General features: G+C 32.6%; 1 protein-coding gene across 1 annotated transcript in view; it reads left to right on the top strand.

Moving 5' to 3' along the window:
• LOC143255346 (osmosensitive cation channel TMEM63C-like) overlaps positions 1–26,030 on the top strand; it is a 98,309-nt gene that overhangs the window by 59,798 nt on the left and 12,481 nt on the right. Inside the window, 5 exon segments of the mRNA XM_076510847.1 lie at positions 6,767–6,917; positions 9,623–9,729; positions 14,974–15,060; positions 22,116–22,172; positions 23,842–24,004. Of these exon segments, the coding sequence (XP_076366962.1) occupies positions 6,767–6,917; positions 9,623–9,729; positions 14,974–15,060; positions 22,116–22,172; positions 23,842–24,004 (565 nt within the window).

Raw genomic sequence — 26,030 nt, 5'->3', positions numbered from 1 at the left:
ACATTTACAACAACGAAAAATAGAACTGGTTACTCTTAATTAGTGTAACTCTCATTATGTGTATAATTTTATATATATTTATAATTTTTATTATATTGATCTTCCAGTCATGCCTAACTAATGTTACATAACTTGCATCAATGCAGCGCATGTGCACTCGTGTTACATATTCAGTAATATAAAACTGACCTGTCTTTTATTGGACTAGTATTTTGTAATATAAGGTTACATTTCGGTTATTATACATATGTATGTATGTATTATTACTCTGTAGAAATAAATCATTGATTTTTTTTTTAATATAAAATGGTAAATCCAGGAAGTAAAACAAACAGTTCTCTTCTCACTATGACCTTTATATCCTATATCCTTTATATCAAACAAAATTATTTTTAGAATTTTGTATATACAGTTGAATAACCAAAAAATCATAAATAGCTATATTGATACCATAGAATTTGAGTATAATTTATTAAGCTTAGTAACTAAGATGTATTTAAATTTTTAAAAAAATGTGAAACTTCAAGCAGACTAAAGACACAACCTAATTCCTGGAAATCTTGGATCAAAAGAAAGTCTTCTCACAAATTAAAATGGCAGGGAAAACCACTCTTGGGGCATTATAAGCTGCTAATTGTTTATTCATGTTATATATTGAAGTAAATGTATATAAGGAACTGTTTCCAAAAGTGGAAAGAGTTGAATGGGGCCACTGTGCTTGATTTAGTACATAAACCATATCTCAACAAAATAAAATGAGGTTTTTATTTGATATTAAAACTTTTTCAGTATTGCTAATTTGAGTTCCTTATTTTTATGGAACTATAGATTTAGTATTTTTACATCACAAACGTAATTTTAACTGATGCTACATTTAGCATGTGTATGTGCATGGTATGTTTAACATACCATGTGACACTAAAATCTATATTTAGGTAGATTCTTTAAAATTTACTTTAAAATTTGGAGATTAACTCGTATATAATATAACATTAGTTTGAATTATAATCTACAATTTGATTCCAAACTTATTGACATGAATTCATAAAATAGTTCAATAAAATTTTGAATGCAAAAAGGTTAATAGAGCTGATCATTCTTAAATTAATCACAAGTGATATTAGAAAATCATAATAGCAATAATTTAATTAATTGGAAAGTTGGAATAATCAGAAATGATGATAATAATAAAAACTAATTTTGCTACTTTTATTCTTTTATTGAAATTAATCAATTTAATTGCTATTTTAGTTAAAGGATAATACTGGGTAAATTGCCCAGCTATAATTATATCCAGTTCTTGTATTTGGGTATATTGCCTATGAAGCCCTGATATTTTTACATTGTCCTAGTTTGACAGTGTAGTACCTTCCTTTATTGAGGTCCATGACAAGTATGGTCTGTGGTTGCAGAATATTTATCCTTTTTCTCATTGATAATAAAAAAATCAATGGTAAACAGCCATTAACAAAAGACTGACAACACTCAATAACCATCTCCATTAACTGCTATAACTCATTTTCTAATATTACATTTGCTTTCCGAAAAGTCTCTTTAAATATATTTCAGTTTTTATTCAGTGGAGCAAAGAGGGGCTTACAGTCTCTCCAAAGTCTGTTAAAAATTAATATGGACCTGTTAATAAAAAAAATCAAGTTGATAGAAGGTTAAGAATATACTTACATAGTTCAGATACCCTAGCTTAATGCTGGAAGATTGACATGGTGTTATAAACAAGATCATCACTAATTAGCTCAGATATTTCATTCAACTCAAGACACCATTGATAACTTAAAGCTACACTTGTCAACTGCTCTATATCATATTCTTAAATGAATTGGAGAGAAACAGGTGCAGTACATTAAAAGCTTGAACAACATATATTATCTAGAGGCTAGTAAGATGGTCATACCTCTTCAAATAGAGAATAATGCTGCTGCACTCTGTTCTTCTGCTACATTGGGAACATGGACGGATCTCTCTGTCTTGTGCATGGTATTTCTCTAGCCATGTAAAGAGCCTTCTGCCCTTTAGGAACAGATATGTAGATAAATCATCATCTGGACCTATCTTTGCTCTACCACTCATAAGAATTAGTTCAGTCACATTGTCTCTGATATAAAGGCCTTATTTCGGATCCCATCTTCATTCATTGGAATCATATGCATCTGATGGAAACTTGCCCTCTTGGTTGAGGATAGTATCCATGGAGAGTGATAGACCTTATGTAGCTTAAAAAGGAAAATCTAAATGAAACAAATTTCTAACCAAGGTCTACAACAAATTTTAAATGGAAAATGAACATATCAATTCAGTGGAATTGTCAAGGTTTTTTTTTGTTTTTGTACTCCTAATTTGAATGATATTAAAACCTTGTTTGATTCTTACCAACTTGTGTGTGTCTCCTTGTAAGATATGTTTCTGAAAACTGCTGATAATTTCTCCATTCAGCAGATTTTGATGTACAGAAAAGACAGTTTCAGGTTGTGTAACAGATAGGTTTATGGAGGAGTAATACTGCTGGTTAACCAGCATGTACCCTTCATGTCTGTGCCATTAACTACACTCCTAAGACTGGTGGTCATAACACTACACCATGTTCTGTTTTAGATATCATCATGATAGGATTTTTGTTGAAAGAAATTTATGATCTTATCAGCAGTTGCCTTCTGTATTATCCTGGGGCTCTTTAATTGTTTGTGTTTGAATTTCATGTAAGACTACACAAGGCCTATTTGCACTAGCCATCTCCTAATTTAGCAGTGCAAGACTGGAGGGAAGGCAGCTAGTTATCACCGTCCACCACCAACTCTTGGACTACTCTTTTACTAACAAATAGTGGAATTGGCTGTTGCATTATGATGCCCCTATGGTTAAAAGGGTGAGCATGTTTGGTGCCTCTTTAATGGATACATAATCAAGATACTAAACAAGGGGTTGATGTGTGAAGTGTATGCTCTCAAATCACAATCTTTCTTCAATATCAGAACATGTACTTATTTTTCTATTCTAAGTAGGACTTTTAATGACATATTTCTATCCATTTGTTACCCTCTTTTTGCATGGTATCCTTCTTCAAGATGTACACTTCACTTCCAACAAGCATCTAAGGGTTTTGGAAAACTTCTTCAGATGTTCCAGTCTTATTAATTGCAGAGCCTTTCAACAGCCATGTATGTGTGCCTAGTAGGCCAGCACCAAACCAGAAGGAAATACGAGTTAAATTTATTCAAGATATCTCCCTTACCACAAGTTTCATTGTCTTTTGGACAGAATTTGAAAGATGAATGGAGGTAAACTTCCCATGATCAAGAGGTTGCTGATTTGCAAAAAGGAGTGCTTTTCTTATCATTCCAGCATATTCACCTCTTCTCTTTGCCATTAATAAATGGGTTCTTTTTGGGCTGATTTTATAAATAAATATAATTGATCATTTTCTCCGGCAGAGTATACAGTTCTCTAAATTGGTTTGACGATATATCTGTCAGACCAGATGTCATTCATTACAAGATGCTGTGTGATATCTCTCTCTCTCTCCTGCCTCTCGTGAGTTTGTTTTTAATCAGATTTGTAAGAAGGAAGATTTTCTTCATTATTATGTCAAGCTATTGTCATCTTTTTTTTTTTTTTTTTTTTTTTTTTCCCTCCCTCTAAGCCTTGGAAACATGCATGGATTCCTTCTTTTTATGGACTTATTAAATTTGACTAATTGTCTGTTTAGTTTTGAAGAGGATGGTTTATATTAATCTTTTTTTTATTCAAATAACTTTCTTCCCACTGCTCATTGTGGTTTCTGAAGACATTGGGCTTAAATTGAAATATTAATCAGGCAAGTCTTTCTCAAAGGGAGCATCGTCTTTGTCTTTTTTTTTTTAATCTTTATAAAGCTTATGACATTATAAGGAGATTTTGTATTTTACAGGACCTGCATTTATGTAGGTTGCATAATCACTTACCCCTTTTTATTTATCATTTTTTGCAGATAAATTATTTGGAGTCTATGTGAAGTCAACACTATCCCCATCCTTCACACAGAATTGTAGAGTATTTCTTGGTTGTGTCTTGAATGTGGCATTTTAGCACTAAGATCAGTGCCCTTACTCATTTGTGTGAGTGAACTACTGCAAACAGTTTTAAAATTTTATCTGAAACTATTTGCATATATTTTTGTTATCAATGGGAATGACATCCTGATTCTGACCTCAATCTGGCAGGTATAAAAACTTCTGTGATGGCTGAGTCAAAGTTTTTTGACACTTTGACCAAATGTTTACTTTCATTTTGCATGTTAAGCAGCACAGTTTCTCTGAACGTCCTCCATATCTTCCACTTTGTGGAGAGTAGGTAGGTGTTCTGTTTTCAAGATATGTCATGCCTTCATTTTGACTAAGCTGAGTTATGGATCAACACGTTGACCCAAGGACTGTGCATTAAAGATGTTTGACCCATGCACCATCAGGGCTTTTTGTACTTCTTTTGTCAAGAGTATATGCAGAGTACATGTACTTTCTCTTCACCTCAAGTTTTTACATCTTTCCTTATTTTATCCTTTAAAGCTCCAATCTGTACCATGGTATCCCACCTGGCAGTGTGCCTTTATGTCTCAGTGGATTATATTTTTTGCTGGAAGATATGTTATTCCTACATTGAGCCCGTGTATCTTGGCATTGTTGACTGAAATGGGTCAGATATTGTATGATATTACAGAATCTGATCATCAGCTTATCCTGCCTTATATTGTGTGCACAGCTGGATTATATTGTGCATGTTGTGAAGTTGTATAATTACTTTTAAAGTTTAATGTAACAACTTTGTTATTAATGTATGTCAATGAATGTAACAACAAAACAGTTTATAATTTAAGTTTTAATCTCTAAAGGAAATATAAAAATTTATGAATCTTCAAATCTTTGTATAATGTAATTAATTTGTGATATGAATTCTTCCATTTAGATTGTGTAACTTCAATAATAGAGCTACACATATTACTAGCTATGCATAATGACAAGCAGGAATATAAAACTTGAATCTTCTACATTTAAAGAAGTACCTCTCATCTGTATTGGATTTCAAATTAAATATATAAACATCTCTGTATTGCTGATAAACATGTTTGAAGACAGTAGAAAGAGCACATTCTCTTCTCCACCTAGTTTACAATAATTGTTTTGAACTTAGTGGCAAGAGACGTTTGTTGAGAAGAAATGTTTAATCTGAATTGGACAAAGTTGTTGCTGTAAGCAGTAACAGAACATGTTTTACCTGTTTAGAGTGCATGTGGAGTGAATAAAGTTCTTGTTCCTTGTTTTCATTGTGTTTTACTATTCCATTATGTTTGATTGTGATGTAGAGTTTAACGAAACAGTTTGCAATGCACATGGTTCATGCTGCAGTTGAAGATGTGATTGTGATAATAATCAGAAAGGTTATTTCAAATTCCATTTTTAGATTAAGGACTTCAAGTTGTAACAGTTGTAATTTTGTTTACAAGAAACAGTGATGTGTTATATTTTAGTTCAACAGATATTTCATTGACTGAATCACTTGCTCTGGATTGTATAAAATCTAAGCAATACATTAATTATACATTCTGTATTGTTTCACTTACCTCTTTGAAGGCTTTGGAATTGATTGTTAGTTTTCGGCCAGTTCTCTTGGAGATTCCAAACATATTAGCTCATTTTTTATCCATTTTTATTAACATTTTCTTGATTCCTGGCTGTATTTGAATTTGAGGGAATAAATGACATTGTGGTAAAATCAGTTTGCTCTGGCTGTGCTGAAACCTTGCATATACTATATTTTAGTTTCAAGCCTGTTATCAAAGCAAGACTCCACATTGGCCACAGCTTTCTTTTTATTATTTTCATTTACAAGGAACTGACCCATTAATGTGGCAACATTGTGCACTGAAGTCATAATTACCCAGATTTCACTTTCTTGCTATCAAAATGATACTGAGTGACAGTTCCATTTTAGAAATGTAGTTATTTGTGTGTTTGTGTTCATGTGGTTTTGGCCAGTGTTATTGGCAATAGTGACACTGTCCATATTGATCATGTTTTTACATGCTGTTGGCTTTTTTTTTTAACCTTTAACTCCTTGATTTTAATACATTAATACACAACACAAAAAAGGTTTTCTTTTACTTTTTTATGACTTTGTTTTAGTTTTTATTACTAATTTACTTGTTTTTATGAAAAAGAACAACTGGTTCTGTGCTGTTGAAGTCCAACTAGTAAACTGTGTGATGCTTTTGGGCTTACTGAGGAGTTATCTTTGTATTGTGATAATAACAAAGTTATTTAACCAATAGTTAACTATGTATAAATATTTAACATTTGCTGTTATTTAAAAAAACAAATGATAAAACAGTAAAAAATCAAAATTCAAGAGAATAACTAAATACTTTAAAAAGCTGCTTTTTTGTTGTTTTTTTTAGATGCATTTGGAATGAGTTAGAATTGTAAGATAATATCACAGATTTGTCAGTTTATTTTTCCATCATTGAAGTGCTTAAGTTTAATATTAGTGTGATAGTTTCCCAATGTTGTTAAAAATGGAAATTGAGCAGTAAAGATGATATGAGAAAGAAGAGAAGTAGAATAATAGGGAGAAGAATTTGAGAGTTACTTGTATAAAATTAAATTACTAAGTATTACCAACTTGTTCATATAGTAGTTCAAAACTTGCTTAAGTGTACTGATCATCTGATGTTATTTATACAATTGAATCGTAATTTTCTGAAACTTTTTTTTTTAATCAGGAAGAATCTAACTGTCAATGACGTGAAGTGGTATATCCGTGCTGTAGCTATTAACCTTTTCCTTTTCCTAGTCCTCTTTTTCTTAACTACACCTGCAATTTTTGTGAACAATTTGGATTTGATCCAGCTCAGGCAGAAGATAGAACGATTGGTATGTTTTTATCAGACATTTTTTGTGTGAGTTATGTGAACTGATTTGTTGCTCAGTAATGATTTGATTGAGTGTATGTGTTAGTTACAATAGGATTAAAAGTAATATCTACAATGTATGCTGCTGGCAAACTTAAAATGAACACCAAATCACTAAAAACAAAACTGTTTAAAAATGCATCAATCAATTTATTAATACATTTTTCAACGTCAATAACTTGTCCCTTCTTTCAGGATATTACCCATATTCCTGGAAAAACGCAATAGTTACAGTCACTCCTAAATCAAATGACAGCAATTCTAGTTCCGACAATTTCAGATCAGTCAATCTCCTTAGCTGTCCAGGTAAATTACTTGAATGTATCATTTCAAACAGACTTCCATGTTGTGGGAACAACAGTCTGATCACACATATCCAAAACTCCTTCCATAAAGTTAGACAAACTGTGGATCACTTAACCAGATTAACAGGATCCATCAACAAAGTATTTAGTAAGAACCAAACTCTATTGCCATATTCTTCAATGTAGAGAAAGCCTTTGACTCTGTTTGGCACAATATCCTCAGATACCAGTTACATAAAATGAAAGTAAATGACACAATCCTAAGATGGACATCCAACTTTCTTAGTGTTTGAACAGCATCTATTAGAGTTAATAAAATCATCTGTCAACTATTTAACATCACAGCAGGAGTCCCACAAGGCTCCATCATCTCACTGCTCCTTTACATACTCTTTGTTACCAACATCTCCTTTCTGAATTTAAGGTACACACATTTTTCCCAATATGCTGATGATATTGCTGTTTGGAGCATCTTGTGAAACCTCCTTATAACTGCCAATAGAATTCAAAAATCCCAAAACACCATAATCAGCTGGTGTAGTAATTTGAGAGTAACTCTTAATCCACTCAAAATGAAAGGAATTATGTTCAGGTGTAGCTTCAACAAACAGTTAAAAGAATGTTAGAGTTAAAATAAAATTAAACAATGCTAAAATAAAAATATGCTCCACAGTCAAGTTTCTGGGTATAACCTTCAACAGCCAGCTCACATAGGTTGATTACTTCAAGCACATACACAAGTCCATCAGTAAAGGTATTTCATATTTAAGGTTAATTGCAGGAAGAAACAAAGGTTGCAAACCAGAAACACTAATAAAAAATCTATCCAGCCTGCATAAATCTCCTGATGAAATATGGATGCCAAGTCACTTTTAACATGTCAATCAGAATCGGAAACAAATTACGATTACAACAGAACAGAGTTCTCAAAATAGCCCTAAGACTCCTAAAATTTACTCCAAGCTATTTACACAAAACATATAACATCAAACAATAAATGAAATGTTAGCATCCGTTGCATTTAAATACTACAATAAAACAGGAAAGAGAAATCCCCTAATAGCTGCCCCCCTCACACATTTACTAATAGGTGCATCATACAAAATAGTATCCTCATAGAATGAATACCTAACCTTGAAAGAAACTTAAATACATTCATAGTTTTAATAATACATTTATATTGTTTACTTTTCAGCTCTGAGCACAGGACAGGTAGATTATTTGGTGCCTGTCCTGTGAAAGTAGGTTTTTTCAGTGATCTTCCATTTCCCCCCACATCTAATTTCCTGGAATTTTTTGATTTTATGAGCCAAGTCATGGCATTTGATTTATAAATTCCAGATACTAGATGACTCTGTTAAAAGAGCATCTTTTGTTGACATGCTTTGTACAATCACTGTTGACTTGCTTTTTCTTATCAATGTAGTCCTCACCACCAGTGCCACTGACCTTGGTGTTCTCTCTGTCTCTTCATCCACCAGATGTCCCCTAATTTTTTTCTGTTGACAAGTACTTACAATCACTTAAATTACCATTAACCCCTGATTTTAGCAAAAGCTTAACATCCGTGTGGGAAAGGGGGGGATGATACTTTCCCTTAACACCCCAATTTAGGAAAGTGCAGAACCTTTCCTTAAAAAAATTAAATGCTTGCCATGATTTTTTTTTGTAAGCAAGGTAGTTAACCAGTCATTTCAATTCTAAAAACTATCTTAAAAATAACTAGATGGAAAAAACAACCATAAACAGCTTGTAATTTATTATTCCAAACTATTTATAGCTTTAAGTAGTATAACATCTATTTAGACATCCTTGAAAATTAGGTGTTGGAGTGAATATTTTGTAACAGTTTTATGTATTAAAATGTTTCAATAATTTCATTTCCATTCTGTATATTAAGAAAATGTCATTATTAAAGAGAAATGTTTTTCACTTTCCATTTAGTTATGTGTGACTCCTCCTGTGTTTCAGATGAGAACGTATAAATAATATTACATATATGCATTTTGTTTAGTACTTAAAGAATATTTAATGTATAATGTTTAACTGCAGGTGTTATTTTTCACATACTAATTATGAAAACAATTTATGCCAGACATTTAAAAACTGTAATATTAAATTGTTATTTATAGATATAAATTATCTTAAATATCAGTTAAGTCTAAATAAGTGTCTTTAACATTAGTTTTTATGTACAATATGCTATTTTTTTAAAGAGAATGTTATGAGTACCTGAGGCTCTTTGCTATATAAAACTACTTACAGGATTTTACAAAATAATGAAACAGAGGTAGAAGTTTTGTTATATTTTCAGTGATGAATATATGATATTTATGTTTCTTTTATGCATTTGATATTCCAGAGTCCAGTGCTCTCAGAATTCCTTCCTACACTACTTTTGTGGCTAGTGTCTGTATTATTGCCCATCATTGTAGCTTATTCTGATGACTTTTTGTTTCATTGGACCAGGTAAGTTTGAAAAACTATAAATGTCATCTTACTTCATTACTCTTATGGTAATTAAATGTACTTTAGATATTATTATGACTTTTAATGAAGTTAATTTCTTACCATTTGTATTGCAAAGAAAATTATTTTTGAACTTGCATTAAAAATTTAATGTTGGGTAAATAAATAGAAAATCATGGCATGTTACATTTATGTTTGAATATACTGTATATGATCTTTATTTTAACAACAGTACCATAAATAACCACTGAGGGCATGCTTGAAATGTATTATAAGTATGACTACAGATAGAACCTTTTGTATAACCAAATAGTTAGTTTATAGGGAAATTAACTCTCATCCCAGGTAACCATCAAGCATGACACAAGGTTTTAGTGTCTTACATTTTATTTTTTGAAGCTACTTTTTGTTTGTTATACAAATTAGTGTAGCATAAAATCATAGCTAATAATCTATGTTTTAGTAGTATATAAGCTTCAGTCTTAATTTCATAATGCAATATTTAAAAAAAAATCCTGAATTCCTCCTATTGTGACACAGTTTTTTAGGGATCTTCTGATCTCTGTTTTATCCCACCCCAGAAACTGCAAAATTAAACATAAATTACTCACTATAAAATTCATTTTTTAAGCAAAACATTATTTTTTATAATCTTCAATTTTGTTTGCTTAGAGTTATTGAATAGAAAATCAGACCCTCCTGCTACACTCACCTGTCACATTCTCTCTCTAAGGATTTGTTAATAGTTCTTTCTTACATTTAAGTGTATACTCCCTATAACCAATAAAAAGTTTAGGTTTTCACCTATCAAATTACATTGTACACAGAATAGTCAGTTTTACTTCAACTTCAACTTTGGTTCCAACAAGAATCACAACAGCTAGCTTGGATGAATTTGTAACTGTTCTTGTTGCACAGTTGGAAAACCTGAAAAATCATGATTGTTAGAGGAAATAATCTGCCTTTTTGCATGTAATTAGTCTGTTCTTTAGTGCATTATTCAATTAAATAGAAGTTATATCCCTCCACATGGAATCAGTGGATTTGATTGACCATGGTATCTTTTAGTACTTGCATAGTTTTTATTGATTTGATACTACTTACGTTTGATATAGTGTGTGTATATCTACAAATTTTGACAGTCTTTCAGTAAGACTTATAGGCCTTTCACACCTGAAAAAATCGTATTTTTAGCGAAGTATTTTTAATAGACTAAAAAAGATTTGTCCTTGGACTATTCAAACCAAATATTCAATATATTCAAGTGCAAACTGGTTTTCATGTTAGGTTAAAAATATTCTTTATCTCAAAAACTCAGATTTCCTTTGCATAATTTTTAAATATATTTCAAATGTTTGTTTTGAGTAAAGCTTTATAAATTGCTCAAAAAAATTAAAGGAACAAGTATGTTTTCTTATATAATTTATCTTAGTGTTCTAAATAAATATTTTTATTTTTTAGGTAATTTACCTCATTTCAGTTCAATTTGTATCCATTTTTTAATGTATGATGAATGGTAAAACATTGAAAAATAAAATTTTTAAAAATGACCCGTATCACCAAAACTGATATCCCATATGAAACAATACTTTAAACATTTTACATGCATTTATTCAAGAAATGTTTGAAACATTCAATATCAAGTGTGATCCTCCAAAGACTGTGACACACTCCTGACACTGATGTGGCACACTTCAAATCAATCTATCGATGTTATCTTGGGGTATGGCAGCCCACTCGTCTACCAGGACTTGTCGGACTTCCTGTACATTCTGAGAAGGGTGCTGGCATTCACTAACATGCCTCAACAACATATCCCAGCAATATCTAATCTGATTTAAATCTGGAGATCTGGCACTCAAAAGTATCTATTCCTTCCTCGTCAAGGAAGTCCATACACAGTCTGGCAACGTGGGCTCGCATGTTAACCTGCATGAGAATGAACCCATTGCTGACAGCACCAGCAAAAGACCTCTCACTGGGTTCTAGAATTTTGTCTCTGTATCATTGTACGTTCAGAGCACCCCTGTTGAGTACGAGTAAGTCTGTGCAGCCACCCAAGCATATAGCTGCCCAGACCATTACAGAACCTCCTCCATAAGCATCGACTTGTACAATGTTACAGGCAGAAAATTGCTCTCCTCAGCCTCTCCACACTCTCATGTCCATCATCATGAGACACAGTGAACCTGCTCCCATCTGTCCACAGCTCGGTGGTGCATTGACGAAGTTCCCAGTCCAGGTGCTGACGAGCAAACTCCATCCTGGCTTCACAGTATCGTGCTGTCAGAGTTAAACCTCTTGCAGGCCATCTGGCCCTAAGGAGTCCTTCGTGCAGACAATTGCAAACTGTTTGGGTTGACACATGGGTTTCAGTGGAATGTTGAAGGTCAATTTGCAGTGACCGAGCCGTAGCTAACCTGTCCTGCAGAGCAGTAGTCATGATGTAGTTATCCTCTCCTGGCTGTTGTGCAGTGATGATGGCCTTGACCTGGTCTCCTGCTATAAGAGTTCATCTCCTGATAGCACCACCAAAGTCGATTGATGATGCTTGGTGACACACCAATGTGCTGTGCCACCCTTCATTGGGTCTGGCCATTTTGCAGCATCTGGACTGCCATGGCCACCTCGTTTTGTCAGATGGCGCCTGACTGCTTGAGTACACACTGACAAAACAAGCTGCAAAAGATCCATGTTGGTGTTTGTTTCGAGAATTAATGAGGAATGCATAGTTTCACACAACAGCTTTATATAGAGTACCTTGAGTTGTATTCTCCTTGAGTGAGGTGAGTTTGGTTTGAGTTGCTTCAAACTTCACTCGCAGACTTAAAAAATACACTTGTAGATGAATGGATATGATTTTCATACATAAATTTAGTTATGACAAAAATATATTGAAATATGTACTTGTTTTTTTAATTGTTTTAGCAGTATATTTTATTTGTTATATGCTCTAACCTAACTATGCAAGGTTGTCATCTTGACTGACCTCATAAACACCAAATAAAAAAGAAAAACAAAATAATCAAAATTACCCTTCTTCCTATAATAACTTCAAATGTAGTATGAAACTACTTTTATTATTCTGAGTGGCTTTAAAGTCATAAAAGTATATATCTAGTTACAACTATATTCTATTGATTCATTATTGCTCTTTGAACCATGTCTGACTACTGTTTACACCATTATAGATTGTAAATCACTTGGGGAATGTGCGGCTACATTACAATGTCAAATTAAGTTACCCACAGGCTATTTTGACCTGTTCTTGTGTATGACTTGTGAAAAATGTTTATTATATTATTGTTTATTTCACCTAATCTAATCTTAACTACCCTAAAGAGATATCTAATTCTACATTTTAATTAGTTTTATAAATAAAGAATAAACGTAAAAAAAAAAAAATTATGAACCTGGGTATTCCTTTTCTGCTCTTGACTATCAATGACAATTAACCCTACTTTTTTAAATTAATGGAAGTAGTACATTAGAAAATGAAAAACATACGTATTAATAAATAATAGATTGTCTAAATTCCCTTTTTTTTATTAGACTATGTGAACTGTAGAATTAGTAAGTAAATTCTTTGTCAATGTATAAATTACAGATGATAAAACTGATGTTTTGATACATTATTAAATATAAAATGAAGTAATATGTTTGTATACAAATACAAGAAAAATGCATAATAATATATCAGGGAGAAGAGGACAATCTATATCAACCTATTTGGGGTTACTTGTACTTCAAAATGTCTGGTCAGCAGTTCTATCTTATAGCCTTTTATTTTTTATTTTACTACTTGTGATCATTTTATGTATTTTCATGTAATTGCACATTTACTTAGTTAAAAATTTTTGTATCAAAACATCAGTATAAAAGAGAATTGTTAGTTTCTGATCAGATCATTTGAACAGGTAAAAGAATTACTTTTTTAATACTTTACATTAAAAAAAAGTTGACAGAGAAGAGAGAAATTGTGAACAATTTGTATCAGAAGTAATCATGATTAGCCTTATTTTTTAAATTTACAGTATATATTTTTTGCAAAGCACATATTTTGATGCAATTTCTTAACGTTATATTTGGAAGGCTTTAACAATTATAAAAATATTATTCTTTGACAACACAACATTTATTCTGATTTATCTGTTTTACCAAACATTTTAGATGTCAAAATATAAACATTTTATTTGCTTTTACTTAGCAACATACTAATAGTAAAGGAAATCTTCTACACAAGGTATCTTATAACATTGTATAAACTTTGAAATTAAACTAACCCTCTGAAGATAGCTTTGGATATCAGCAATGTGTGTTGAATAGGCAATATGATTAATGCCATGTTTGATATCACTTGTTCCGTAACTGACCATGAATTATCCTGTAATCAGTATAAAAATGCTGATCTGTATTTGTTTTAGCCTATTCTTAGTCTCTTCAATGCAAAGAAATAGAGCTTTCTGAGGATCCACTTCCCAAACCTCCTCTCCATAATGATGTCATTAGTGCTCAAACTAAAACTCTAGATTAGTCTTGTATGTACTTTCTGTAAAAATATTGCATTTAAAAAAAATAACATTGAACTTGGAGAAAACATATTAGAAATCGTAGTTGCATTTGTTTATTGAATTGTAAAATCCAGGATAGACTGCTTAAGATAACCAAAAATTATATTTGTGAAATAAAACTTATTAATTGAATTGTTATCATATCCTTTCCTTTTTAGCTGTTAGAATACTGATTAAGAATTTAATATGAAACAAACTTATATTTTTTGTATAACAAAAGAAATTTAAATAAAATCAAAAATACTAATTTATTTTGCAAATGTTCTCAAAAAACAATTTTTTTTTTTTGTGGCCATGTTGTTAGGGTGCTTCATTTTTAATCTGAGAATCACAGGTTTGAATCTCTGTAACACCAAATATGCTCACCTTTTCAGCTGTGGAGGTGTTATATGTGAAGATCAATCCTGCTGTTTATTGGCAAAAGAGAAGTACAAGAGTTGGCAGTGGGTGGTGATGACTAGCTTACACTACTAAATTAGGGATGGCAGAATTAAAAAATAATTCTTTTAAGAATTAAACAATAATCAGACATATTGTTTAAATTTAGTCATAGTGACTTCTCTCTTTACTACTGCTCTAAGTTTGCATATATTTCCACTATCAAATGTTTAAATTTAATGAATTGTTGTGCATTTTATTTGTTTAACTTTTTCTAATGCATATTTCACAATAGGTCAACAAGAAACCATTCCATAATGAAGAAAACTTTTATATTTCTTCTGTTTATGGTTGTTATTTTACCATCTTTAGGATTAACAAGGTCAGTTAATTTCAATTGTGTGTATAATAAAGTTAGTATAATATTAAAACATCATTACTCTTGTTCTTCATTCTTGCTTACTATAGTGTGTTCTGTGTAGTAATTATAAACTAAATATTTTCAGTGTTATTAGTGATGAAATTGATGAGGTAAATATATTTGTTGCATTAAGTTTGGTGATGAAAACTTAATTTCATAAAAAAAATTGCTGTGCAAACATTTTAATATAAATATTTGTAAAAAATAGTATTTGTAATACAGAAATTAAGACTTAACTTAGGTTGAAATATTGATGGTAAGCAGTGGCTGTTACATAGATTTTGTAGATTGGTGTTTTGGTATGACGAAAAGTAGCTTTAAAATTAAAGTTTTGAGATGACTTCATGGGGTAATGAAAAAACTTTGTTATAACCGTACACCATTTTTACATGATTTTGTCATCTTAAGGTGCAAGTATTTTACAGAGATCTATCAATATATATGTGTGTGTGTGTGTGTGTGTGTGTGTGTACACTGCTGGCCAAAATCTTAAAGCCAATGAACATAAAGAAAAAATATGCATCCTGCAGGTTAGACTCAGACACTTATTTGAGTAGAGCTTTGAAAGATGAAAATAAGAAAAGGGAAGATAAAAATGAAAAACTTTTAGCATTTAATAGGGAAAATGTGAACACTATGAAATTAGCCTAAATACTAGCTGGTCAAAAGTTTAATACCATATCAAAAAGAAGTCCAAAACAGGGTAGGAAGTGCCCAACAAGAGGTCTCAGTAGCGAGTTGCACGGCCGTAATTGCAAATAACTTCAAACATTCACTTTGGCATGGTCGATATAAACGTTTGCAGAAGGCTGGCTGATGTTATTCCAAGTGGTGAAGATGGCTTCACGAAGATCATGCACTGTTTGGAATTGACGTCCATTTCTATAGACTTCCCTTGCCATCCACCCCCAAACATTTTCAATTGGGTTCAGTTCGGGCAAACATGCTGGATGGTCCAAAAGAATCACATTATTTGCCATGAAAAAGTCCTTTGTTCTGCGGGCATTGTGGATTGTAGCATTGTCCTGCTGAAAGATCCAGTCATTTCCACACAAGCGAGGGCCTTCAGCCAATAAAGATGCTCTCTCCAACATGCTGCTGTTTGATGCTCCTATATAACCTGAAGCTCCATTGTTCCATGGAAGGAGAAAGCACCCCAGATCATGATGGAACCTCCTCCACTGTGTCGTGTAGAAAATGTCTCCGGTGGGATATCCTTATCGTGCCAGTAATATTGGAAGCCATCTGGACCGTCCAGGTTAAGTTTTTCTCATCAGAGAATAAAACCTTCTTCCATTTTTCTACATCCTATCTTTGGTACTTCTCAGCAAAGCTTAACCGATCTGTTTCGTGGTGTGGAAGGTGTGGTCTTTGAAGATGTTTACGGTTTTCAAAGCCTTTCTCTCGTAGATGCCGTCTTATTGTTCTTGAGCTGCATTATTCATTCGTAGGGGCCTAAATCTGGTTTGATGATTGGCTGGTGTCTTGATAGACAACCCGTTGAATCCTCCTGCTCAACACTGGCGAAATTTTCTTGGGCCATTCACTTGAAATTCTTGTTTCGTACCCCTCAGGGTCTTTTAAGAAATTTGCAACAGCAGTGTTACTATGCCCAATCTCACCAGCGATGGCATGTTGAGAGAGACCTTGCTTTTGCAGCTCGACAATTTTGCCATGTTCAAACTCTGTCAATTTTTTAGCCTTTGCCATGTTTTTACACAATGTAACACAGGAGATGTTAGTGGGACATGTTGACAACATTAATGCATGAACACAAATGACTAAATTTCATTATTTGTTTACCGATTACTGCTTCATTTCAGTATGGTCTTAAACTTTTGACCAGCTAGTATTTAGGCTAATTTCATAGTGTTCACATTTTCCCTATTAAATGCTAAAAAAAAGTTTTTCATTTTTATTTTTCCTTTTCTTATTTTCATCTTTCAAAGCTATACTTAAATAAGTGGTCGAGTCTAACAATGCAAAGTGCATATTTTTTCTTTGTTTGTTGGCCTTAAGATTTTGGCCAGCAATGTATATATTGAGTATAGAACAAAGAGAACATGTTCATTATTAGAATGTTTGTTTTTTTACAATTTAGATAGCCTCTTTTATTTTACATTTATTGATGTTAAGTTTTTGTATAAAATTAGTACTTTGAATAGATATACTGTGACTTTTTGAGTTACAGTAGTGGTAAATATGGGAGGATTTATTAATATATTCAGGAAATGTTTGTTCCAATTTTTTACCTGTTTTGCTGATGTAAAATTCTGTACGGTTTTATTCCATGTTCGACAAATTATTTTGGAATTGTTTGATTCTATGTAATCTTTATTTAATAATGATTTTAATTTATTTTCAGTTTTTTGGTGAATCTGACATCAACAGAAATTTTGTTTGATTACAAGTTTTCCCTGTGTTTATTACACTATGTAACACAAATTTTGTTTTGGCCTTGTGATTGTCCAAGAAATCCAGGATCTTCTTTATTTATGGTCCAACAAAGACACCAGCTTTGACCTTTGCCTCAGACAGCTTAAGGAAGAAGTCTCGAAGGTACTGCAGAATCCTTATCAAGAGCTTTGACAAATTGTTTCTTAAGACCCAATTTTATGTGCAATGGTGGGAACAACATCTTCTGGAGGTCCACTAGTGGCTCACACTTGACATTGTGCCTCCCCACAGAGAACTCAGTCCATTGTGGCCAGTGCTTCCTATTTTAGTGCACTGCAGTGTCCCTGCTCTCCAAAAGGCAAAGATAAAATTTGTATAGTATAAAATCTTACTATTCAAGCAAGCAACAATTGTCTGCCTTACCTTCTAGAGTTTCTTTGCAGTGCTCGCAGGTAAAAATGAGGTTCCCAGGGTTTGTCTTGATCCCCAACAGACATGCCGAAATATCCCTTGTAGGCTTTACACATTTTAGCAGATGCTATCACAGAGTACTTTTTTGCTCTTGTCTTGATAAATTGGCCACACACATAGCATATTGCATCTGTAAAATGCTTGCAGCTTCTTGATGCCATCTCTGATAAAATCAGATAGGTCTATGTGTTCACTTAGGCAGCAAGAACTAAACTGAAGTGGTCAGCCCCTGTATATATATATTACTATGGAAAGTTCTAAAAAATTTTAAAAGGCTCTTGAAAATTCTTGGAAGTTCTACGACATTCTAGGGAGTTCTTGCAAGTTCGAGAAAATTCTTTATAAGCTACTTAGCACTGAATCTACCTGGAATGTTCTGGAAGATAGGTGAATTTGAATATTTCATTACCCAAATCACAAAAGCAAAGTTTGAAGACAACAATAGGTCTTTTTCACTTATTTAGTTATAAGCAATTGGGAAGTAACACTTTTTGCCCAGGATCAAGAAAAAGTAAACTTTTGTTACGTAGTGTTGTTTTTGAGCTGATGTCAAGGATAAATGGTAAACTGCAGTTTAATGTTGGGTTTGTATTTGGTATATTTGTGTCAATTTTGTTTGTCAGTTGAGTTTTGAGGTTTTTGTTCTGCTGGATGGGTGGAAATGTTTTGTTCATGTTTAGTGGAAATTTGTTGGAGTGAATGAAGGACTGCTTTATAGAATTGATATCTTCATCCATGTACTCAGTTGAACAAAGTCTTGAAGCTGTGTGTATAATATTTTTTTAGTATATTAATTTTTTGATTTGATTCAGGGGTGGTGGTATTACAGGGAATGTAGAGGCTTTTGTGAGTGATTGATAATTTTGGTTTAAAAAAAGGTGACAAAGGCAACATTACTGTAATCATGAACAACATAATGAACAACATCCTTTCAAACAAGAAGAAATATAAAATCATACCAGACAACCCAACAAACACATATGAAAAACAACTGAACAAAACCCTATCATAAATGAAGAAATACAACTTGGTTACTGAAGATCTTCATTTCTATCTAAGGTGAACTGACTCTTGCACACCCACAACTGTATGGCATTCCAAAACTACACAAACAAAACTGCTCTATACCACCTATACAATCCACTTGTGACTTGTTAACTTATAGAGTTGGCCCTTGCACCTTACCTAACCTCTACAGGTTATTTTTTTAAAGAAGTCTTTTAACATCAAAAACACATTAAACCAAATAATTCCCAAAGCCTTAATAGCCACCTTTAACATTGTATCACTTTTGACCATAGTTCCTATCTAAGAAGCCTGTAATATTGCATTTGATATCTCCAATAATGACTCTTAATCCTTTAATTCACGTCCCCAATACGTTTATTTCCCATTTAGAATTCAAAGCAACAAAAATTTTCTTCAAACATATAGTTTAAGCATGGGCAACCCTGTTTCACCTACTCTCACTTATATATTTATGATTTATATTAAATTGCAAGTTGCATAATCTGTACTTTATCCTTCTTTGTAATGGTACAGATATATAGATGACACTTTGGCCTGTTTCATTTCTATGGAATGCATACACTAAATTCACCCTGACATTAAATTTACCATTGAACACAAAAATAATAATTATATTTTCTTAACCTTGACATTATCAATTTCAACACACATTTCAAAATCAAAATTCAACAAAAAATCACTCACACAAGCTTTTACTTCTACTAGAATTCCACTGATAAATATAATAAAAAATGAAGATTCCTGGTCATGAAAAACTGACTCAAATTTAGGGAAAAAATGTCAAAACTGAAAAAAAGATTGTACATTTCAGACTATGTAACTGTAATCCAATAATACAATTTAAAAAAAACTTTTCTTCTAGCTGAAAAAATATACTCATGAGTGAAATCTGTAAAATGTCTTTCCAAGAACATAAACATAGAAAGAAAGGAGACTGGTCTTTACCTTTGATTCATGCTAAAATAAAGTAAACTACATTAATTGGAAACAAATAAATAATGCTGAAAGTAGAGAAAGAAAAGTAATGAGAAGGACAAGTGCCCTGAGATTAGAAGAAAGCAAGGTGTATGGTATTGGTTTTGGAAAAGATGGAAATGTTGGAAAAAAACATTTCATTTCAAGAAGTCTTGGTAGAAATGAATAAACTCCCTATAACCCAAGCAATTATAAAAGGTTGACATTTTGAAAGCACTCAGGTTGTAGGATTTTTATTCATTCACATCAGAAAAACAGGTACAAAATTGTAAACCAGATGCACTGAATATGATAAAAATCCCATTTTTACGACCATTGTGACTCAAAAAATCACAGTATATCCATTTAGTACAGTGTAATTTTAAACAAAGAACCTAACACCAATAAAGGTAAAATAAAAGAAATTCTCTTAATTGAAGAAAATGCCCCTACCTTAAATCAATACTTTGGGGTACCAAAATACCTATATTAAACTGTGAAGCAATATTCATAAAATAGTTTTACTGTTACTCTCCTTACGTTGATTTTGGCTGTTTATTTCTTTATATTTTGTATCAACTATACTGTTAACAATTGTGAATCTAAGATGAATGTGAGTTTTTGAATTATCAGACATTTTGGGAAAATTCAGTCTAATGATCAAGATGCAATAATGTGTTGTGCAGCCAAAACTGCATGCAGGACACATTGTGTGCTATTAACAGGAGTTATAGTTTAGCAGTTTTTCACTTTCTTTAGCCCAGACTGTGCTAATTCAAACTATTGCATATTTTTAGTGGTTGAGTTGTACAAGATACTTACTTCACATACCTAATTTCAAGGTAATTCATTAAAAAATACATGAGATATAAAATTTCTCATTCCTGAGATGTTCCTGGCAACAGTAAGTTGCAAATTTTTTTTTTCATTTGAAGATGATCTAAGAAAAGTTGTTTGCTATTTTGATAAGTTTTATGGCCCATAATCATCCCTCTTGAGATATCCTTCTTTTTTCTCTTTTGTATTTAATACTGAAAATCCAGAAATTTTATTGCATAAAAACATACTTTTATGGATGTTTGTTTTCAAATTTGGTGCACTGATAGAACTTTAAAACTTAGTTAGGTGTCAAATTTAGTCTAAATATAAGTCACAAGTGCAAAGCTGTTAAACAGAAGCTTCTCAATTTTGACCAAAAGTTTTGTGCATACCTACTTCAAAAGTTAAGTGAGCTATTGGTCTAAAATATTTACTGCAGCTTCACCTTAAGAGTGAAGGAGAATTGTTTTTAGGTTTTTGTTAATTGAATTACAGATGGCTGATTTAGAGCAGCAAAACTAGGGTGAAAACACATGCAGATACGTATTAGCACAGTTATTAGTCATTTTTCGTCAGTGTTTAAGCACACATTTTGTGAAATTACCCTAATTAAAAAGCATTTAGTATCAGCTGTATTAGATTATGCAATCAGTGTAAATAATGTTGCAAGATATGGCTGTATGAAGTGTACGATGGTGATCACAGGAAACTGTTAATCCAATTTCTGATATTACTATAAAGAAAGCATTATCATTGTTTTTTAAAAAAAATTACCACTATATACTTTAAGGAATCTAGTTGGTTCTGTAGTATATAGAGGTATAACATATAATGTGGGTAGCTGTCAAAGTAACTAACTCTTAAAATATATTTAATGGAAGTAAACTTTTCTTTACAGGAAATAATCACTTTCTGGAAGTATTCTTAATACACTCAAACTTTTATTTTCTAAAAAAAACAATTCTTGTAAGTATATTTTGTAAAAATTAATTTTTTATCTTTTCCAGAAGAACTGACTTTCCAGGTGGAAGTTAACAATCTAGGTTTTCCTATATGTTTTAAAAACAGTCACATTCTTAGATATACTTAACACGATAAATTAATCTGGGTAAGGTTGGTCTTGTAGTTTACTTTTTCTGTCAGAAAACTTAACTTTCAAAAACTAGTATACATGCTATTCTAGATCTGAAAGCAATTTTTAATTGTCATTTTTGTGTTTAGGTAATACCAGTGTAAGCTTTAAATGAGTACACGAAGTTTATATCTTATATGTTTGTTCTCTGTGTTATTCCATTTATTGCACCTTTGGAAGTTTTATGCAAGGAAATGTTTTTGTTTTGTTGTAGTGCAAAAGCTTTCTTAGAATGGGCAGTTAGACCACACAATGAAACTTACCGATGGGAGTAAGTATGTGTTCTACAAATGTCTATTTTGAGAGATAAAATTTCATTATCTAGAAAACTCAAGTTGTGGTGTTAAGATAAAAGTATTTCAAGAAATAAATATTTAATAATCCATCTTGAAATTGTTTTTAATTTGATTTTTTTTTCTAAGCACCTTGCAATAATGTTTCAAAGTCCAAGTTTAATTTTTTTTTTTTTTAATGTCAACAAATGTTTTGAACTTTTTATTTCAATATTTTATGCTTATATTTACTGTCATTCCCAGTCCAACTAAATAATGTGAAATAAATACTGTATATTCTCGGCTCATTACGTGTACACTTTTGTTTGTATTCTTATTATTATTAATATAATTATCTTTGAAGGTTTCATCAGTTAGTAGTTTGTTTATTGTTCACTGTTAAGTGTCTGTCAGTAAGACTTGGTCAGACTTGATGTTTGTGTAAGCTTGGGTTTGCTTTCACCAAGTTACAAAGAAAGCAAGCAAGCACAAGTGTGATAAATTTTTTAGTGTGAGATAGTCTAACTAAGGTAGAATCTTGAATTGAAATTATGCACATGTTTTATACTACTAAACACTTCTGTAATAAGCAACAATGACTTCATAAATATATCAAACTTTTTTAGAATATTAGATAGTAGATTAATATAGTTTTTATAGTTGTTTGGACAAGTTGGCACATAATATAATGTACGTACGAGGGCTGTTCAAAAAATACGCGGACTGATGTCATAAAACAAAATGTACTTTATTTAGAAGTTACAGGTCTGGGACCCCTTCAAAGTACTCTCCTCCCCAACGCACACACTTATCCCAACGGTGTTTCCACTTGTTGAAACAGTCCTGGTACGCTTCTTTTGTAATGTCCTCCAGCTCCTTCGTCGCATTTCCCTTAATCTCGGGAATCGTCTCAAATCTTCCTTTCAAGAGTCTTTTGAGTTTGGGGAACAAGAAAATATCGCAAAGAGCAAGGTCAGGTGAGTAGGGGTGGGTGGGGGAAGAACAGTGATCGAGTGTTTGGCCCAAAACTCACGAGTTCTGAGGGTTGAATTTTGCAGCAACGCGGTGCATCTTCAAATTTTTGGTCAAAATCTCGTAACAAGATCCAACTGATATCCCACACTCTTCAGCAAGCTCCCTGACAGTCAGACGTCGATTTGCTCGCACCAGGGTGTTGATTTTGTCGACGTGTGGGTCGTCAGTTGACGTGGAAGGACGTCCAGGACGCTCATAATCTTCAATGGACTGTCAACCATCCTTAAAACGTTCATGCCACTTGAAACATGCCGTACGCTGCATAGCAAAAGTTTCAGTCGCAGATTTTCCAAGTTTAACACAAAATTTCACAGCAAGTCGTTGCTCCTTCAGGTCATTCATTCTGAAATCCACCAAACGAAAAAATCGCACTTTACTTAAAACCGCGTAGCTAATACACAAATGAAGGTATCTGCAATCGGGAAATGGCATCGTAATCAGCTGATCTGTGCGAACCTAGCGACACCAAGCGGATTCCCCTGGAACCAAGTTGAGCCACGCAATTCAAACAGTCCGCTATTTTTTGAACAGATCTCGTATACCATACAACATTTGTGGGTTCACATGGCATGCATGTGTACTGTAATAATAAATAAATTTTTGCTTGTGTGTACAATTGCTTCTTTCTCACAGGTGTATCTTTCTGCCAGACAATGGAGCATTTTTTGTTAATTATGTGATAACATCTGGATTTGTTGGAACAGCACTTGAAATCATTCGCTTTCCAGAACTATTTATGTATGCCATTCACTTGTGCTTTTCTCGATCTATTGCTGAACAAGTTGGCATTAGAAAGGTTCGTCAATATTTTTCATACATTTGTGTATAAAGTTTCTTGAAATAAAAAATGTATAGAGTTACAGGGGAAAATAAATATAAAAAAGACAAAAAACCCTAAAGATAGATAGCTGTAGAAATAGCAAATAGACATTGGGCATACCATATTTCATTAGTAACTACCAAACTAAAGGAAAGTGCAACTAAGCCAAGTGATGCAACTAAGCAATGTGTGAAGCCACTTTTGTAGTTCAAATGGGAACATTTGATCAGTGATAATTATAGGTTAGGCAAATTACAATTTATAAAGTGGATAAAAAGTCTGGAAACCCTTTATTTAAAACTCAGGTTAACAATTTATTTTTTGTGTTTTAGTGGGGATTTATTAATCCAGTTATGAGCAAAAGAACAATAAAAAAAACAACTAATGCTTTGAAACAAAAAATTATAGAGAAGTTTTGCCAAGCTCACCCCTTGTATGCTAAGGAGGATGTCACCTCACACTTGGGCACGTATTATTCTATGTCATCAAAATGAAGATCAACAGACAGACATTTCATGTTATTAATGTACACCAGTGGTTCTCAACCTTTTCTGACTTGCAGCACACTACGACAATCTGAAAATTTTTGCAGCATACCAGGAAATTCTTAACGATATTTTTTGGGTACATGTTATACGGCAAGCCTAAGAAGCCTTAGAATGAAAATCACGACCAAAGCAAGTGATACTGATGTCATCTGCACATTGACAATACTATCACTTGCTTTGGCCATGAGTGTCCTTCTAATGCTTTTTAACAATTTTGTGGTATAGCAGAACAATCAAAACTTTTTATTTTTACATATGTTTTCAATGTGACTCTTGTGCCTGCTTCTGAAAGCAAATCAAATTGAAGCGAGGCTCTAACGTAGACAGACGAGCTCGCATTTCATCATCGACTGTAAGAAGACTCACTCTCTTTCTGGCTTTAATTTCAGTCAATACTGAAAATCCAATATTGCAAAACCACGAAGATGCAAATGAAAGCAGAACTTCAACTGCTTTTGAACTGATTGCAGGATATGAATTTGTAATGGAGATCCAAAACTCATCCAAGCTCTTTTTGGGAAACAATGACTGAAAATTTGTTCTTTCATAAATCAATGAGCTATTCTTCCTCCTCAGTTGTAAGATTTGTTGTCTCATTGATTCTGAATGGATAGGTCACCCAGTTATATTCGTCAACAGCAAGTGACGGGAAGTAATGTTTTAGTGCAGACTGTAGGTCACTAAATGTGTTCAAAATTTGAGGGACAATTTTCTTTGACGGACATTCGTTAACAGAAGGAAAACAATCAAGGACTCCTTTCAAGATTTTATTCTTCCACAACGTCACCTTTTTTTCAAAGGCTTTCAGTTTGGACGTTACAGTAATAATGTTTTCAGATGGTCCTTGGAGACTTAAGTTCAGAGAATTTAATTTGTCAAACAAATTGGAGAGAAATTGAATTTTCAGCCACCAAATCTCATCATGAAAAGAAAATTCAAAACCTGCTTCCTCATTCTCCAAGAAAGAAATTACTTCAGTTTTTATTTGGATAAGACACTTTAACACCTTTCCTTTCGAAAGCCATCAAACTTCAGTGTGATACAGTAGCTTTTTGTAGTCTAAATCCATCGCCTCACAGAGAAGAGAGAAAAGTCGAAATTGAAGTGGCCGAGACTTGACGAAATTCACCACTTGAATAACTTGATTCATAACAGACTGCAAATCTTTTGGCAAAGGTTTGGAGGTGAGCACCTCTGTGAATCATGCAGTGAACAATCCTAATGTTTGGATTTTGTTGGTGCACCAGAGTGACGAATCCCTTCTTTTTTCCTTGCATTGAAGGACAGCCATCAGTGTAAATGCTGACAGTTATTTCAATGTAATTTGAAGAGCAAAATGATTTCATTCACCAACACGAAAATGTCTTGGCCTTTCACTGTAGTTTTTAAGTCTTTGCAAAGTAAGTATTTGTTTACGATTTTTCCATCTTTTATGAATTGAACAAAAGCCAGAA

This window comes from Tachypleus tridentatus, chromosome 1, assembly GCF_004210375.1.
Source record: "Tachypleus tridentatus isolate NWPU-2018 chromosome 1, ASM421037v1, whole genome shotgun sequence".
Lineage (NCBI taxonomy): Eukaryota > Metazoa > Arthropoda > Merostomata > Xiphosura > Limulidae > Tachypleus > Tachypleus tridentatus.
Note: the sequence above shows the minus strand (reverse complement) of the source record. Positions and strands in the feature narration are given on the sequence as shown.